Source organism: Geotrypetes seraphini, chromosome 6, assembly GCF_902459505.1.
Source record: "Geotrypetes seraphini chromosome 6, aGeoSer1.1, whole genome shotgun sequence".
Classification (NCBI taxonomy): domain Eukaryota; kingdom Metazoa; phylum Chordata; class Amphibia; order Gymnophiona; family Dermophiidae; genus Geotrypetes; species Geotrypetes seraphini.
The window spans coordinates 12,312,652-12,332,581 of NC_047089.1; the positions used below are offsets into that span (position 1 = coordinate 12,312,652).

The 19,930-nt window shown below is 40.0% G+C and overlaps 1 protein-coding gene across 3 annotated transcripts in view; it reads left to right on the plus strand.

Annotated features, from left to right (window-relative positions):
- The window catches only part of FCHSD2 (FCH and double SH3 domains 2), a 330,943-nt gene that overhangs the window by 64,726 nt on the left and 246,287 nt on the right, over positions 1-19,930 (plus strand). For all 3 annotated transcript variants that reach the window (XM_033947792.1, XM_033947791.1, XM_033947793.1), the window contains exon 3: positions 8,955-9,000. In XM_033947792.1, the coding sequence (XP_033803683.1) occupies positions 8,955-9,000 (46 nt within the window). The remainder of the gene's footprint in view (positions 1-8,954; positions 9,001-19,930) is intronic.

Consider the following 19,930-nt stretch of genomic DNA (forward strand, 5'->3'; position numbering starts at 1 on the left):
TAACATATTCCAGTTAATAAATTCATAATAAAACAATTTTTTCTACCTTATTGTCTGGATGTTTTGTTTTTCCATCATCTTGGTCCCAGTTTCTCTTTCTGCTTTTTGTCGATCTTCTACCAATTCTCTTTCCAATGTTTGCTGTCCAGTTTTTCTCCTCTTCTCAATACTGTTCCATTCTTTCCTTATGCCTGTCTCCAACGTATTGATTTTTCCCTTTCAGCCTTCTTAACTTTTTCTTTTTTTTGCCTCTGTCCACTCAAATCTTGCCTTCTTTCTCACCCTTCTTCTTTATAAATGTTCAGCTACCTCTCAATTCTCCATCTTCTCTCAGTCCCTAGCTCTCCCATTTCCCATCTCACTCCTTTCCCAGCCTCCTATTTCCTTCTATCTACTCCCCATTACCACATTTCTACCACTGTACTCACTGCTCTCTTACTCATCTTGTCATTTCCCTTTTGACCTCATCCACATGGCTCACCACTTTCAGAATCCCCCTCCCTCTCTCCACTGGTCAGGCTGTAACTCCCTGCCCTTTTCTTTCCATCTCCTGCCTAGCATCTTCTTATCCCAGCTCTCTTCCCTCCTGCCCTCCCATGGGGTCCATCTCTCCTCCTCTATCTCCATGGTCCAACATTTTGCTCCCTCTCTTTTCTGTTTTCTTCTTCCCTCCCCCTTTGATGCTGAACAATGAAATGGAGGGGAAAAAAAGAGATGCTACATCTCTGCCTTCCATCCACAGACCTAACATTTCTCCCTCCTTCCCATCCCAAGATCCAACTTCTCTCCCTTTCTCTTCCCAACTGACCCCATCCCATCTCTCCCCCTGCCTGCCTGCCTCCCTTCCCCAGGTCCACCATTTCTTCCTTTCTCTTCCCAACAGTTCTCCCTTCAAATATCTTTTTCCCAAAGACCACATATATGAAATACCCCAAAATACTCACCAATTTCACCAATTAATAATTCAGAAACTCTAGTCAGAGTCTCAGGACTCCTACAGTCACTTTGGTTCTTGGGACACATTTTTTTTGCAAGCCGCGCACCAATCCTCTTCCCTGTCTCTACTCCAGGGGTGTCCAACCTGCGGCCTGACAAGGAGTTTTGTGCGACCCAGCTTCTCTCTCCCTCCGGCGGTAGTTTTCTGGCCGGCTCCCTTCTGCAGTCGGTGGTGGGTGGTGTTGGCTCCTCGCGCGATTCATGGCTGATTTGGAAGCCTTCGCTCTGATGTCATGACGTCAGAGGGAACGCTTCTGACACAGCCACAGATCGCGCGTGAGGAGCCGGCGCCATCCGCAGCCGACTGCAGAAGGGAGCCGGCCAGAAAACTACCGCCGGAGGGAGAGAGAAGCTGGGTCGCACAAAACTCCTTGTCAGGCCGCAGGTTGGACACCCCTGGAGTAGGGACAGGGAAGAGGATTGGAGCGCGGCTTTGATGCTGGTGGTGCGGATGCAAGATGACAGCCAGGTGCTCACCTAAATTAGCTGGGCGGAGCGCCCTGCTAAAACACGCTAGGGAGAACACTGGATAAGGTTTGCAGTAACAAAATCCTATTTCAGGTTTTGCTTCTGATTTTGGTTTATTGAGAAATCATCATTTACATCTTGCTTCTGCTTCTGCTTTTACTTTTAACTGCAAGCATCAGATGCAACTAGGTAAAAGTATTGAAAATTGGTGAAATTATTACTTAAGTAAAAATAACAAATGCTATCCTGTAAAAATGTTATTTAAGTACAGTAATGTTATTTAGGTAAAGTGATTTAAGTACATACAGCACTGGAATTTATGCCAGATAGGTGGCATGAAGGGAAAGTCAGGTGAGGCAAGGTAGTACTGGACAGTGTTATAAAATTTTCTGTTAGCAGGGTAGCTAGTAAAATCAGTCAATTTGTGCACCCATTCAAAAGGTCCTGGAGAGAATGTTGCAAATTGCTTCTCTATTTGAGCACTCACTGTTGTTCCTTTCTAGCCCTGCATATTCAATTGATAAAAGTTATAGGCCTAGTGAACATGTGCCTGAAAATAGCTTGCTCAGATTAAACGTTTTCAACTTATTTTATTCTATCATACCAAAATACTAATTTATTTATTTATTTTTTTAGCAAATTTACAGAGATTATAGCTTTTTCTATTGGGGGCTACCTTTGTGTGCATTTCATACCATTTTGAGTCTCTTCTCCATTTTCACCTTGTTGATCTTTCTGTAATTTGGCTTTGTAGGTATCAGTTCCTCCTTTGTGTGTCCTTTACTTTCATCATCTGTTTATCCTCTCCACCTACACTATCTTCTTTGTCACTTCTTGCCATCTTTTTCTGTTCTCTGCATCTGTGTATCTTCTGGCTAATCTCATGAGACTTCTTGCCATCTTTTTCTGTTCTCTGCATCTGTGTATCTTCTGGCTAATCTTGAGATAAGACCAGCTGGAAGGTCATGCACTGCACAACTGAAATTTAACACAAACCCAAGCCATTTGGTATAGATTATATTGTGCAGCAATAGCCATCCAGAGGAGGTGCACTAAGCCTTAGTTGTCTGGGGATGAGATATGCCTGATTTACCTAGAGCAGTGTTCTTCAACCTTTTTACACCTATGGACCGGTGGGGAAAAAAAAATTATTTTGTGGACCGGCAAACTACTAGGACTGAAATTTAAAAACCCCGTTTCCGCTCCGTCTCCGTGAGCTCGGTCCTCGCAAACCATCTGATCCCATCCGCACAAGCCTCAGTTATGATTTTATATTGAATGTATTTTATTAAAGTATAAAAAGAAACAATATTCTGTACAATTGTCATTTTATAAATACAAATAATACAGAGCAAGGATCAACAAAACCCCTGTCTCCCCTCTCCTTCACATATATCCCCTCTACTATCAAGAAAACTGAATAAGCCAAATTATTACAGAATGCTACACAGAAATATCATGCTAACAGAATACCGCAGTCACATAGTAGGAATAGGGTTAGGGGAGTGCAACTAGGGCAACTGCCCCCTGGTCAGAGAGAGCCCTAAGCCACTGCCTGGACTTTGCAGTCCCCAGCTCTAGCAGGATATATATTTCAAATCTGATATATTCTAATCACAAAATAGAAATAAAATTATTTGGTTTTATCTTTTGTTATCTCTGGTTTCTGCTTTCATCTTCTTTTTACTCTCTTCCTTCTAGCATCTGCCCTCTCTGTTTCTTCAATCCAGCATCTGCCCCTTCCATCTACTGTATGACTTCTCCCCCTTCCATTTGGTATTTGTCTTCTTTCTATGCCCTTCTCCCCTTTCCATCCAGCCTGTGCCCCCTCTCTCCTTTTTACATGATTCATTGCAGCTTCACTGCTCTCTTCATTTTTATCTCTCCTACACCAGATCTGGCATCTTTGTCCCTCTCTATTTCTCTGCTGCCCCTCCTTCCCATCTCATCCCTGTCTCTCCCCTTCCCCTCCTCTAATCTCCCTGCCAGCTGTTTCCTTCCTTTTTCTTTCTCCCTTCCCTCCTCCCTGTCCAGCAGTAACTCTCTTCCCTTCCCTTTCCCTCCTCCCCTCTCAGCAGCATCTCTCCTTCTCCTGCCCTCCAGGTCCAGTAGCAGCTGTCCCTTTTTTCCCTTGTCCAGCAGCTTCCCAGACTCCTTTCCCTCCTCCCCTCCTAGCAGCATCTCTCCTTCTCCCTCTCCAGGTCCAGTAGTAGCTGTCCCTTTTTTCCCTTGCCCAGCACCTTCCCAGACTCCTTTCCCTCCTCCCCTCCCAGCAGCATCTCTCCTTGAAGTACCTAGGTAATGAATCTGCACAATCGACCCCATCACAATCTCACCCCCCAAATCCGATCCCATAAACTGTCAACCACTAATCTCTAGCTATGAATGTTCCATTCAATTTGTAGAATCTTCTAATTCATTGTAAACCGCATTGAATCTTTCTAATTCATTGTAATTCATTCTAATTCATAGAATCTTTCTAATTCATTGTAATTCATTCTAATTCATAGAATCTTTCTAATTCATTGTAATTCATTCTAATTCATAGAATCTTTCTAATTCATTGTAATTCATTCTAATTCATAGAATCTTTCTAATTCATTGTAAACCGCATAGAACTTCACGGTCCTGCGGTATATAAACTGTTATTATTATTATTATTATTCTCCCTCTCCAGGTCCAGTAACAGTTTTCCCTTTTTTTCCCTTGCCTAGCACCTTCCCAGATTCCTTTCCCTCCTCCCCTCCCAGCAGCATCTCTCCTTATCCTTCCCTCCAGGTCCAGTAGCAGCTGTCCCTTTTTTTATTTTTATTTTTATTATTATTATTATTATTATTATTATTATGTTCTTATATCCCGCCATACCCAAAGAGTTCTAGGCGGTTTACATCCATTACATTAGGATCCGGTCTGAACCCGGATTTACAAAAATTTTGTCGGAATTGCAGGTAGCGTGGAAGGAAGCAAAGTAGTTTTAGCATAGGTTTATCGTAGTTGGGTGAGAAGATAAAATGGAGGGTGTGGGAAACCAGAGGAGGGGGGGGAGAGGGATGTGGGGGTGGGGGGGTTGGAGTGTATGCGGGGGGTGAGGATTAAGGGTCTTTTACCATGCCCAACAGCTTCCCAGCCTCTAACAGTGGCTTTCTCCCCTACCAGCAGTTCTCCTTAGTCCTTACTTGCCAGTGCAGCGATTCAGGAAGGCAGCCTCGGGTCCTTTGATGGGTTGCACCGCCTCTGAGGAAAGAGGAAGTTGCATCATCAGAGGTGCCCACAACTCAGCAAAAGCCCCAAGGTTGCCTTCCTGAATCGCTGCGCTGGTAAGTAATGAGAGCTGCTGGGAGGAGAGAAAGCCACTGTCGGAGGCTCCCCATGATCTCTCCGGCCCTGAGCGGACTTCAGCTCGTCGATCTTGCCGGCCCTTTGTGGACCGGCAGGAAATTGCAGATGTTGATCTCGCTGGTCCTGTGCGGACCGGCAGGAATTTTCTGTGGACCGGCAGTTGAAGAACAGTGACCTAGAGCACATGTGTCAAACACAAGGCCCGCAGGCCAAATCCGTCCTGCCTGGCCGTTTTATGTGGCCCGTGGTGACTGCGCTTGACACTACACTCTCCAGGAACCTCCTTGAGTCCCAACTTCCCCACCTACCACCTTCCTGCCGCTGAAATTTAAAATCTTCAGGCAGCCGACTCGAAGCCAGCCTTCCGCCGTCACCCTACCACGGAAGTGTTCTTTCTGCATTGTCCTGCCTAGATGGGAAGAGTAAGTGCTGTGGAAAGAATGCTTCTATCTCTTAAATATCACCAAAATTCACCCCTTCCAAACATGAAGAAACCATAGTAAAACATAAACACATAGAATAATGCAGTTAAAATAACAGAATAAAATGACTTATTTCTAAGACAGCAGGATAATAAGAACTATCAAATTACTAGACAAATCATTTCATGTTGTAATTTTAAAGTTAAAAACCTCGAGCAACCTATTCTGGTCCAAACTCCTCAACAAACTCTCCTCCAACCCTAGACCTATAGACCCTGAATCACATTGGCACAACTGGATCACCCTCTCCGAGTCCACCTACCACTCCCTTGCTCCATTAACTACCAAAACCATCTCCTACCCCCGAAAGGCCCCCTGGTACCTACCTCTTCACAGAGAATTGAAACAGAAATGTCGCGCTTTGGAGCGCAAATGGAAAAAATCTAAATCCCCCTCTGATAGACAGACCTGGAGGGCTAACATTAAATTTTACAACTCAACACTAAAAAAAGCCAGGAAAAATTTCTTTGGAGATAAGATCTCTAGATCCAATAACCAAATCAGTGCGCTGTTCAACATCTGGCGCTCCCTAACTACAAAAAAAGACCCACGTTCGCTTCCACCATCCCTATCAGCTGATGCCCTTGCAAATTTCTTTAATGAAAAGGTTACCACTCTAAGATGCTCCTTCCCTCCCACAGTCTCCTACAATTCCCTGACCTCTATTGATCTCAATCCTACCTCACCTGTATCCACCCCCATTCCTGCCGACAGATCCTGGACCGCCTTCGAGCCTGTCTCTGAACCGCAAGTCTCCAAACTCTGCCACAAACTAAAAACTTGCAAGTGCATTTTGGATCCTTTCCCCTCCTATCTATTCGATAATATCCCTACACAGGCCATCGCTTCCCTCACCGACCTCATAAACTCTGCCCTAACATCGGGCCTTTTCTCCCCCGACATGGGACACATTTCACTGTCCCCTCTACTGAAAAAGGCCGATCTTGATCCCACCATTCCATCTAACTACCGTCCTATAGCAAATATCCCTCTCCTAACCAAGTTATTAGAATCCATCATATCCACCCAACTCTCATCCTACCTAGAACGTTTCTCTATCCTCCTACCCCACCAATTCGGCTTCAGACCCAACTTCAGCACCGAATCCCTCTTGGCCTCACTAATCTCTAAGGTGCAACAACTCCATTCTCGAAACAAATTCGCTGTTCTTCTTCAATTCGACCTCTCCGCAGCCTTCGATGTCGTTCACCACGACATCCTTATCTTCCAACTCTCCGAAATAGGCATAAGCTCCACAGTCCTTGATTGGTTCTCGAAATTCCTACGCTTCCGCTCCTACACCGTAAACACAAACGGTTCTTCATCCCCCGCCTGGAAGCCGAAATGTGGAGTCCCGCAAGGCTCACCCCTCTCTCCTATTCTTTTCAACATCTACATGTCCTCTCTGAAACTCCTTCATCTATCCCCCCTAGAAACTCTCTACTCCTATGCTGACGACATCCTCATCCTCCTCGAAACCGACGCGAACCTCTCGAACCTCACTGAGAACATCTCCACATGTATTACGAACCTCCAATCCTGGGCCCAATCTGTACAAATGAAACTGAATGAGTCCAAAACCAAACTCCTTTGGCTCGGCCCAATTTCAGATCATTTACCCACCTCCATCCCTCTACCTTCCGGCCCCACTCTTCATCTTGAGTTCTCAAGCAAAGTCCTAGGCATCATCTTAGACTCCTCTCTCTCCTTCAACGATCACCTCAACTCCCTAGTAAAAAAATGCTTCTTTAGCCTCCATATGTTAAGAAAAGTAAGATCTTGTTTTCATCATTCTCATTTCGCCATCCTCGTCCAATCCACCATCCTCTCTAGACTAGACTACTGCAACTCCATCTATATAAGCCTAACTAAGAAAAACCTCCATAGACTTCAGCTAATTCAGAACGCCGCTGCCAAGCTTATTTTCGCAAAAGGCAAGTTTGATCACGTTTCCCCACTCCTCTCCAAGCTTCACTGGCTCCCAGTATACTCCAGAGTCCTCTATAAATGTGCCTGCTTAGCCTTCAAGATTCTACATGGCGTCCTTCCTCCCGTTATCCCACTCTTCTGGAATTCATCAAACCCGCTCTCTTCTAGACCCTCCCAAAAACTGAAACTATCTTTCCCATCTATAAAAGGTATATCCCGCGCAGGAAAACTTGGAACATCCCTCCCCTTTAGAACCACTGAACTCTGGAACAACCTCTCATCCCCGCTCAGAAATTCTAGCTCCTTCCAATCCTTCCGTAAACGCTTGAAAACTTGGCTCTTCTCAAAAATCTAATCTCCTCCCGTTCTCTAGTACCCTGCCCCTCTCTATCCTCTCAGTCCCTCTCCTATACCCCTTCTTTGTAATTCCTTTCCTCTTAACCTCTGTAAACCGTACCGAGCTCTGCGCATGCGGAGATGGTGCGGTATACAAACCTAATGGTTTAGTTTAGTTTAGTTTAGTAAAGCATGGTCACAATGATGGGTGCATTATATTTCATCTTGACCATGCTTTACATATTTCATGTTTGAATACAATGTGTTTTTTTATATAGTTTAAAGACAATAGACTGTTTTCAATCCAATTCTTTATATGTGAGTTTGCAAACCATTGGTATGTATAATGTCTTCTCATTATTACATTATGTCACATATCTCTTCATATTTTCAAAATCAGACACGCACTATGGTTCTTTATCCTATTAACTTTTCATTCTTATGGCTTCTCTTAGGCACTTTATAGATTTCTGTGCTTAATCTTATACTCTAACACACACCATGGCACTTTTTCTTTTCGGCCTTTTTTGGCACATTTTTTCCTCTTATGTCTCTTGTCGATGTTTCAAGTCTCTCTATATAGCATGATCACACTTGGCTCACTTGTTTTATCCTGCAGTCGAGTATAGACACTAATAAAGTACTTAGGCAACTAACCTCATCCCACAATAACTGATTCCTAGAGTTGTTAATCACTAGTTTCTAACTTTGCTAATTCCACTCAACTTGTAGCATCTTTCAATCATTGTTAACCGGCAGAACATTGCTAAATCCATTCAAACTGTAACATCTTCTAATTATTGTAAACTGCATAGAACTTCATGGTCCTGCGGTATATAAACTGTTCTATTATTATTATTATTATTATGCATGCTCTAGATTGGCATCAAAGTCGCATCTTATCTTCCATCTTTTTATCTTTCTCTTTATCATTATTCATCATTACCTCTTTCTTTTAGGACCCCTGAGAAAGGCATGTTCACTGAAACACGGACTGTGTAGGGTTCGGTTGGATTTTTATCACTGTATTTTTTATCATTGTACTTTTTAAATTGAATTTTCATGTTTTTATATGTCAGTGTATAATAAATTATCTCCAAACCATCTGTATCCACAGTTTTCTGTTTTTGTTTTCATCAATGAATTTTTTTGTCCCTGCGTCACTCGCTAACAGGGACAAAGTTTGTCCCTGTCCTGTCCCTGCGAGCTCTGTTCCCTTCCCCACTCCTCCGAACTCCTATATAGATATATAAATAGAGTCTGAGCCCTGGTATTAACTTGTATAACTGACTTTTATTACAGTATGTGTTAGTAATTTTCAAAGGCTTTTCATTTGACCTGGTCCTCACTATTTATAGTATATTTATATGCATTTTAGTTACATATTTTCATATTTTTTTCTAGGACATTCAGTCAGAAGAAAGCTGTGATTGAAAGGGACTATGCACAGGTAAACTCTATTTTAGACTTTTTTATGATATGTTGTCATTTTGTAATAGAATTGTATAAGTATCTACTTATTATTCTAAATGTCTGAATGTTAAATTGGTCACCGCAGAAAGGTCTGGTGGTAGTTGTAATATGTGGCAATGTTAAATAAGCTGCATAGTATACCTTTGCAGCTGTTATAACCCGTAAGCTTACATGGCATTTAAAGGTTCTCTGAATAAAATAAAATTGGAGTACATATTGGTGTTTCATCATTATGGAAGGTTATGTTCATCCTTATTCTGCTTTTTCTTGTGGAATATACTGAGAATGGAAAGATGAAAATAGTGAGGTGAATGGATTCTCATCTGAGGGATCCAAAGATGTGGTCATGATTTACAAGGTTTTTGTCATTCAGATCTTATAGGGTTAAGATGCATGAAGTGTTGTCAGAAAAGTAAGTACCGGTACTACAATCGGGAGTGCAGGTTTCTCATTTATCTCCCATATTGTTTAATATATTACTTTCATCATTGGGAAGAAAACTGGAGGCAGTGTGTTATCATATGTTTATCTATGCAGATATTACTATTTCAAATAGGTGATGTTACAAGATATTCAGCAGAAGATTTCTCAATGTTTCCATTGATTGGATGAGTACTAGCTATCTGAAAATGAACCAAGATAAAGCTACATTATTACTACTAGGTCCTAAATATATTCAAGAAAAAAGTTCTATCCTCAGAATAAATGGGGTGGATTATAATTTAGCATTACCTCTAAAATTCAGGGCCTCTTCTACTAAACCGCGCTGAATGACCCACGCTGCTCCGGACGCTCATAAGAACTCTATGAGTGTCTGGAGCAGCGCGGGCCATTCAGCGCGGCTCCCCGTGCTAAAACCGCTAGCGTTGTTTAGTAGAAGAGGGGGTAAGTATCATACTGAACAGCAAATTGACTATAGAGGAACAGATGTTGTAACCATATTGCCCCAAACACCTTTTGGATTTTGAGAAAGGATAAGGAAATTTTTGCAACAAGATCAGTTTAGACTAGTAGTACAGGCTTTAATTCTAACTAAATTAGATTATTGTATTTGGGAATTTCTAAGAATTTGCTTAGATGGTTACAAACGATCCTCACAATCGCACAATCAATCGGGTTCACAGTGTATACCTATGCTGATGACATCCAGCTATTACATACAATTAATCTAACTAATCAATAAGATATTCAAGACATCAGTATCAAACTGGAAACAGTTAACCAGTGGCTACTTAGTTATATGCTTAAACCCATTAAAATCAACAGAGATGATCTTCTTTTGGAATAGTGATGACCAGCCCATCTCTCCTATTTACCTCAAATCTACTCCGCTAAAATTATCAAATTCTGTTAAAATCCTAGGTATCATTATCAACGATAAACTAACTTTTTATTCACAAATTAGCTCAGTTGTCAAAAAATGCTTCTATAAGTTAAGAATGATGTGATCAATATCAAAAATATTAGAACTGTCATCCCTTAACATTCTTCACTCATTAATAATCTCGCAATTGGCCTATTATAACTCTCTATATCATGGAATCACTCAAAAAGAACTTCGAAGTTTACAAATTATTCAAAATACCGCTGTCAAATTGAAACATAAAGAAAAAAAATTTGACCTTGTGACATCCCCTTCTAATAAAATTACATTGGCTTCCCACCACCCACAGAATTACCTATAAAATCTTACTGCTTACATTCAAAACAAAAATTTTGCGTACAGCAAGCTTTAATGATAGATTACTTGTCCCCTACTGCTCATCAAGAACTCTAAGATCTAGCAATCAATTCCTTTTACATGTTCCATCCTTAAGACACCTTTTTTACAACGCCACCCAGAAACGTATCTTCTCAGTTACCGCGCCTGTACACTGGAACTCACTACCACTCAAGAGAGGAAGAAAATATTGATAAATTTAAAACAAACTTTAAAACTTTTTTATTTAAGGAAGCCTATGACATCCTAAACCACCTACTTCCCTTAAAATTAACTAAGGAAGAGCATAAATTCCCTTTCTCATTGTGTCGACCCTCTTTGTTTTTCTTTCCTTTTACGACTGTAATTCTACCCCGCTTTCCTATGTGTCTCAGTCTGTCTTGTTTTGGTTTACGTCTTAATTATATATCCCCAAATTTTTATACTTATTTTAAAATGTATTGTACACCACTTTGACAATTTTTTAAGTGGTATATCAAATTTTAATAAACTTGGAATTTATAAACTAAAAACAATCAGATAGAATCACATCATCTTATATAGGTTTACACTAGTTACCATTTAAGGTCAGAGTAACATTTAAATTGTGCTGTCTTTTGTTTAAAATATTTTATGGATTAATTCCACAGTACAGTGGTACCTCGGTTTACGAGTGCACCGGTTTGCAAGTGTTTTGCAAGATGAGCAAAACATTTGCAAAATCGGTGCCTCGGAAACCGAGTATGGCTCGATTTACGAGCGCCCCCCCCCCCCCCGCAATCCGGCACCCTCCCCCCCCCCCCCCGTGATCCGGCCCCCCCCCCCCCCGATGCGATCCGGCACCCCCCCCCCTGCCGCTTCTTACCCTCATCTGGGCACCGGCATGTCCTGTGCTTGGTGCCGGTGCCCGAAGATCGGCCTCCTCTTCTGCTAGGCCTTGAGCATCTGAGCATGCTCAAAGCCTAGCCGAAGAAGAGGCCGATTTTGGGCACCGGCACCAAGCACAGGACATGCCGGTGCCCAGATGAGGGTAAGAAGCGGCGGGGGGGGGGGGGGGGTGCTGGATCGTGGTGGTGGGGTGCCCAATCGCGTTGGGGGGATTGCCGAATCGTGGGGGGGGGGGGGGTGCCGGATCGCAGGGGGGGCCTTTGGGGGGAGCAATGCCGGTTCTCGTGGGGGGGGGGGGGGAACGCATCAAAGCGAGTTTCCATTATTTCCTATGGGGAAACTCGCTTTGATAAACGAGCATTTTGGATTACGAGCATGCTCCTGGAACGGATTATGCTCGTAATCCAAGGTACCACTGTATATGAATAATTTGATCTGTAAGTCTTTGATTAGTCGATATTATAGCGTACCCAGTACACTGGTGTTGTAGTTCTCTAGTTCAAAGGGAATTGTGCATAAATGACTATTTATGGTGGTTTTTCTTATAAGGCTATGTCTGTTTGTCCAACTTCTGCCGATTCAAATACGATCTATAACTATTTTAAGTGCTTTTAAAAAAGCATTTAAAACACTTCTGTTCCAAAAATTCAATCTCAGTAGTCAATAACAGGATATTATTTTCTTAGTTCAAACTGGTTCCATTATGTGTATATTCTAAAATAATTTGATTTAGGGCTCCTTTTACAAAGGCGTGCTAAGGCCTTAACACGCAGAATAGCGCATGCTAAAATGCTGCGTGCGCTAGCTGCTACCGCCTTCTTTTGAGCAGGTGGTAGATTTTTGGCTAGTGCACGTTAATCTGGTGCGTGCGATAAAATCCATAGCGCACCTTCATAAAAGGAGCCCTAAGTCTTTTTATATGCTATCCGCTATGAACTAATTGCTGGCAATAGTGGAATATAAATGATTGAATTGTAATTGTAACATGCATGGATTGGTCAGCTATTATCAGTAATGAGAGTACATTCTACTGAGGTATTTCTCTGGAAGGATTGCCAGATTTGGAAAAACTAATTTTATTTTATGTATATTTAGCTTCTAACATGGCAGCTCATCTGTTGACGGTCTGTCGATATATGCGATGTATGCCTCTAATTTAATAATGGGAAAACAATTGCTTTTTCTTTGAGGTCCTTATACCAAGCTGTGGTAAAAGTTGGCCTTAACGTTCTAAGACCATTTTTACTGCAGTTGGGAAATGGACAATTTTCACTTAATGGCAAAGCACTAGTGTTGCATGAGCATGCAGCCATTAAGAAAAATTACCACAGTAGGACTTACTGACATCTATTTTGTAAGCAGAAAGGCATTCCGTAGTAATCTTGCACTAATCATTTTGCATGTGGTAATGTAGACACTTACCCCCCTTTTACAAAACTACACTAACATTTTTTTTTTTTTTTATCACTGGTCATGGCGGTAACAGCTCCAACACTCATAAAGTTCCTATGAGCGTCGGAGCTGTTTCTGCTGTGGCCAGCGCTAAAAATTGCTAGCGTGGTATTGTAAAAAGGGGGGGGTTGTGTGGAAATGCCCTCTTTACCCCCTCAGACACACTATCTCCTAGAAAAACATTAAAAAAAAATATTTTAGAATACAGGTAGCGCAAGCCAATTGGGAACTAATCACAGGGCACCTGAGCGCTACCATAGCTTAGTCAAAGGACCTCTGTGCGACTTGTAGAAGGAAATTGAGTACTTTTTCTCTGTGTTAAAATATTTTTTAAAGAATAAGTAAGGAACATCCAACTTTGCAATATCTATAGTATTAATGGTGTTATTCATATGTAGCTTTGTATAGTCATCTAGATCTTTTCATAGAGCATGGCTTGGAATATGCCATTTTAAATTTAAATGTACTTTTAACATATGTTGAGATGCTGCAAATTCATCCGTCACCCAACTAAAAAAGTATTGAGAGAAGTTTAAATAAAAGACCTGATTTAAAATACATAGAAGTAAGTGTGAGCTAATTTATATTTTCCATGTGGACAAAGCAAAAACCATAGCAAGAACACAGAGGCATTATGAAAGAACAGTTGAGTGGAATGAATATTAAGGTCAAATCGAGTGTAGTCTATGAGCAATTAGTTAACCACCTGAGTGTTGTGAAAATAATTTGATGTGCTTTTACATTGGATAGCATCACAAATGGCTTTCTGTGCTTTAGTTACATCATTGTTGGCCTTGGCAGAATATGAGCTCAGAAAGATGCGTACAAAAGTGTCCGAATGAAGGAAGACTGTAGACTTTCTGGGTGGGTCCCTGTTTAGAGCAGCCAGTCATCCAGTACAGACAGACAGCCACTTGTAATATTTGGTTCCGCTTTTCCTCCTGCAAATGGAATCACTTATTTATAAAAGCAGTGTTGTAATAAATCCTTTTTTAAATTAGCAACAGGAGTGTGGCATAGTGATTAGAGCTACAGATCAAGTCGAAAGCTACAGCCTCAGCATCCTGAGGTTGTGGGTTCAAACCTCGTCCTACTCACTTAATCCTCTACTGTCCCAGGCATATTAGACAGACTGTGAGATAGGGAAAATGCTTGAGTACTTGATCGTAAACCACTTAATACACCTTGCCCAAGTGGTATATCACCGAACGTGCATGCGCTGAATGCTTTACAATTTCTCTGCCGGCCACGGGCACACTGTATAAAGTAAACTGGCACTTGTTGGAAATGGAACGTGCGCACGCGCCAAATTTTCTCTGCTTTACAATTTCTTTGCCGGCCACGGAGCTACAGATCACGGAACACGTAGGTAGGAGTGCGCATGCGCGCTTAGGGTTTTAGTATTAGTGATGGTAAAAGTAAGTTTGCTGGACAGTTTTGTTTCCTCCTGATTTTTTTCTGTACATTGTTGACATAAAAGAGAAAGGCCTTATAGAAATCATCAGAGTCTTGAACAATGGGATAGAGTTTAGAAGTAGTGACTGCCATGGTAAGACCCTGGTTAAGTGCTTGATTCCAAGTAAAAACTTGGAGATTTAAAGAGAGACTATTAAAGTCTGAAAGTAAATAAGTCCATAAAGGAGGAATGATAGAAGGATTCATTTTAGAGATAACTGGAGAATCCACACCTGATGCTGATGAGGTCATCTTAGTGTAAGCCTGTAATTGAAATGAGATCAGAAAGTGGTCCGACCAAAGAACAGTAATAGAATCAAATTAGTAAGAGAAATATTAGAAGAGAGAGATGATGAAATCACCAGATCAAGAGTGTGTCTGTCCTGCATGGTAAGTTGGAAACTTAACTTGTATCAATGCAAGATCAGATAACAGAGAAATAACCTTATCATATGGACGTGTGGGTGCTTCCCAATGAAAATTAAAATCACTGAGAATTAATAAATTAGGATCAAGAGTAACAGCAAGGGACAAGGTGGATGATGACAAATCCCATGAATTAAATGAGGGAGGAAAATATATTGCCCCAGGTAGATTAGATAGATTGTGAGCCCGCAAGGATAGACAGGGAAAAATGCTTGTGTACCTGAATAAATTCATATAAACTGTTCTGAGCTCTTTTGGGAGAACGATATAGAAAAATGAATGAATAAATAAATTATGCGCCTCCGTAGATGCGAAACCGGTGCCTTAAATGTAGACCTTTAAAAAGCTAGCCTACATTGTGTTCATATTTAAGGTAGATCATTTTGAGATCCCATGGTACTCGACACAGGTGTTAAAAGTGTAGCCTCCAAATGGTACGCATTGTTGAGACAAACCTCCTCAGTATCTATATTGCAAATGAGTGCATGGCATGCAATAATTTCAGCTGATGTTGAGATATGGCAAAAAGTGTGGACTAGGGCAGTGTTTGGGATAACCCTAATGAATATGCATGGAGCAGATTTGCATGCCTTTCACCTCCATTATATGCAAATCTCTCTCATGCATATTCATTAGGGTTATCCCAAAAACCCGACTGGCTGGTTTTCCTCCAGGACAGGGTTGGGAAACACTGGACTAGGGTATTTAAATCCACTTGATTAGCAGAAGTCCTACAGTCAATTTACCTTTTACTGTATCGGTCACATTGGACACCACAGAAAATTGCTAAATTTTCTAATAAAGGCTCCAATCTATGCTGGTCCTGTGGAAAATTTGTAGGCATGCTACCTCACATGATTTATCTATGCCCACATCTTAAACTGTATTGGGAAAAAGTCTGAAACACTATATCCACCATTTTAAACATTAAAGAACCCCTACACCTTAAAATTATTATTCTTTGTCTGACTCCAATGCCCGTTTGCTTAATATATTACTGTTTTTGGCTATAAAAAATATCCTGCATTGTTGGAAGGACTTATCTAAAGTAGAATTCATTGTATGGTGGAACAAAACGTAACTCTACTAGTTATTTCCACCAAATTTGGAGCCCTGTCCAAACTTATTGTGCTTTGGACCATTAACATGTAGTACAGGGATCTCAAAGTCCCTCCTTGAGGGCCGCAATCCAGTCGGGTTTTCAGGATTTCCCCAATGAATATGCATTGAAAGCAGTGCATGCACATAGATCTCATGCATATTCATTGGGGAAATCTTGAAAACCCGACTGGATTGCGGCCCTCAAGGAGGGACTTTGAGATCCCTGATGTAGTACTTAAATGTTAATATATGAGTTATCAAATGAAGCTATTCTTTGAAGCTTGTTGGGAGCTCTTCATGCTTGTTGGGAGCTCTTCAGCCATAGTTAAATGTACTGGTCTTACTTATATATTGGACATGAGACACTAGTTGTATGGCCTTATAGTCATCATTTTATATATATCATTTGTGTTATAAGCAACTAGTTGATTTCATGTTATAGCTAACTACTGTATCTTTGTATATTTTTATTAATTGTATATTTCTACTGATTTGTATCTTAAAATTAATAAAATATTTTTTTTTTTAAAAATGTACCAGCCATTAAGATATTTTAAGTCAGAAGGGGCTAGTTTATTGATTTATATCCTGCTTTATACAAAGTGGGTTACAGCTCATACATACCCAATTATAGCAGCTTTACATATAGTACAAACAAATCAGACGCTACAGTTAGTTAGTGAAGAGCTATCGACTGTACATTATGAGAAAATTAGGACTTCCATTATTTCAGTGGCAGAAGTATTGTTATGGAACAATTTGACAGGACCCCTTTGGTTATCTGACTTACATAAATTTAAGAAGGTTTTGAAGACAGGTTTATTTGTGGAAGCTTTTTTTAAATGATTTTCTGAAGAACTTTTATGAATGTAAATTATGTTTTATTGTCATTTGATATTAATGAATATATTTCTGTGAACCGCTTAGGTGTAAGCGGGCTAAAAGAATTTTTAAATAAATAAAATAAATACATTTAAGGTGCCTGGTTTATAAAATCAGCCACAGTTCTATGAGCGGCACCTACGTGTGGCGGCCATTTCTTAGGTGGATACCGATACTGGAGCTGTTTATAGAATCTAGCCCAAAATTCCTCCACTGCCAGATATTAAAGTAACACAAAACCCTGCAAATGTGCTACTCAGAACCTATGAACAGCAGATCTGTAACATTTCTGGTTGGGGCTGGTGGCAATAATTATCATTGGAGGTACAGTTAATGTGGATTTCAAGTACCTGACTCTCTGGGTCTCTGCTCTCCCCAGTTTACAGGCACAAGTGGTGCATAGGTAAAGCACAGGCTTACTAATTGTCAAATTGTGTTCTGACACACTAGTTGAAAATCACTGGACTAACATAATACTAGAAGTCCAGTTGTTTTGTCACACAGGCATACTGACTTCTAAATGATTGTTTTTGTTGAAATTTGCTGTTTTCTTTGACTTTTTTTTTTTTTTTTTCCTCTTCTACCAGAGGTTAGGTATACACTGAATGTTATTATTTGCCAGGACAGGATCTGGTCTGCTGTAGCAAACAGTAGCTTCTTCACTCTGATCCTACCTCTGAAAATTAATGTTGCATTCCACTGAAACAACAACAGAAAACTTGGCCTGGCATATACAGTACCTAATCTCAAGCCCTTCTTTCTCTCCAGTCTTAAATATTCTACTTGGTTTGTTTTTCCACATGACTGGGAAACAATTGCCTCTTCCACATGGAGTCCTTCTCCTATTCCTGGGAAAATAGCAGGGAATAGCTTGCATTTGCATAATCATCTTTAGTGCTATTGTGGGTGGGCTTTGGATGCCAGCACAGAGCTGCAGACTGGCCACCTGTCCAGAACAAATGAACTTAGCCTTTGTGTAACATTATCTGTTTTCTTCCACAGTGTTATTTCTGTGTAATGAATAACTTGATTAAAATATTATAAAACCCATCACTCACTAAATATTTGTGTTGAGTTTAAATCCTCCTTTCTTAGGAGAGGAAAAAATAATTTCCTCTTTCGTTTTATGGCATCCTAGGGCAGCTATATTTTCAGGTCCTTCTGACATAGTTTTATAACTGTCTTTGTGAAATTATACTCATGAATATTAATTAGGGATGTGGGAATTAAAAAAAAGTCTCAAAATCATTTGCATTCACTCATGTATAAATTATAAATTAAGTGTTCAGTGTGTTCTGATAGTTTGGTTTATATAAAACAATTACAAAAAACAAGAGAGAATCTTTGCAAATGAGATACAGCAACTGGGGTTTGTTTGTTTTTTGGAGACCTTGTTCTTTACTGTTAATGCAGAAAATGAATCCTGCAAATACAAATTACTTGATATTAGGAGGTAATTGGATTTCAGCTTCTGTCCTTTTAATTATAACTTGGGCGAGATGATTGTAAATGTATGTGAAAATTTATTTCAGGTATTATTAAATGGAAATGGGAGGAAAAAAGTTCGAAGCCAATATATAACAAAGTAGTCTTTAATTTATATTATCAAATGTACTGCATAACATCATATAAATAAATATTATTAGCTGTAGGACATAATGGTAGTTTAAAATGGTACTTCAAAGTAGATTTCTCCCTTAGTACTTTTTTCCAGAATAATAGGATTGCAAAGTTGATTTTTTTTTTTGTCTATCATTTTTGCTTGATAAATTTAAAAGTAACTTGAAGGCCTTTCTTTTTAAAGACGCATTTGGAGTATAACAGTCCTTCTAAGGACTGCAATGTAAATTTGTTCCTTGCCATTTTTTAATCATTTTAACCTATCTTACAAAGTACCAGACTATTTAGTTTTTGTTCCCATCCCTTTTGTTTTGATCCTTCTCCCTCTCTTTTTCATTATACAAATGTATTTCTGCCCTTTTCCATTTTGTATCGATATGTTAACGTTTGTCTGTGCGTTTGATCATCTGTAATAATAATTGTAATTTGTTTTTAACTTATGCCCTCTTTATTCTTTGTTTTTATTATGTAAAACCGCTTTGAATTTTAATGACGATATATCAAATTTTTAAATAAACCTGAAACCTGCACTAATAAAAGTATCAAATTTATGAATGCATTTTTTTAATTTATGGAAGTGTTTATTGAATTCAAGGTCAAAACAACAATACAAGGAAAACAGCCAAAAGCAGTCAAAAAAAGTATCACAAAAGCAGAACATAGCATCAGAGCACTCTGGATTGAACCAAGTACAAAACAATAGCAATGGAAATATTCCCAGAAATTTGTTTGGTTTTTTGTTTTTGACAATAGTTATAAAAAGAAAACAACTCCCTCCCCTCCCTTCCCTTCCCCCCTTCCTTGCAGTATCCCACTTTAATAAGAGAGGTGGTGTACAGCATCAAGAACTATGTGCCAGTAGAAAAGGGGTCCAAATCGATTCCCATTTAGAAAAAGTGCAACCAGGCGCTCCATATCACAGATCAACCATAACTTTTTAATCCAAGATGTTAAAGATAGTATTTCACGTCTTTTCCAATGTTTGGCCAAACTCAAGTGACCCGAATGAAAGGCCTGTCGGATCAATAAGGACTGTTTACAAGTTAAGCCTGACAATTTTGTCCCAAACAGAAAGATGTATGAGTTGCCAGTGGTGGTGCTGGCAAAATATTCCTTACACTGTAATCCTTTTTTCCCCCTTTTGGACATGAACTGTACTTTAAATAGACATTCAGCACTAGAGTTCTTTGTTTTTACAATCTTCTATAATATGTTTTTTTTGCCTTCTTTTTTGGAATCTTAATAAATGCTGAAATGCAATCAATGTAAATATTTTTCGTTCCTTTAAATTCCCTTCATACATATACAGTATGTCTGGTTGATAACAAGGGCTTAATTCACTAAATGTTTGTTGCATGGTAACTTGGCTAGAAAGTAAGCTGAA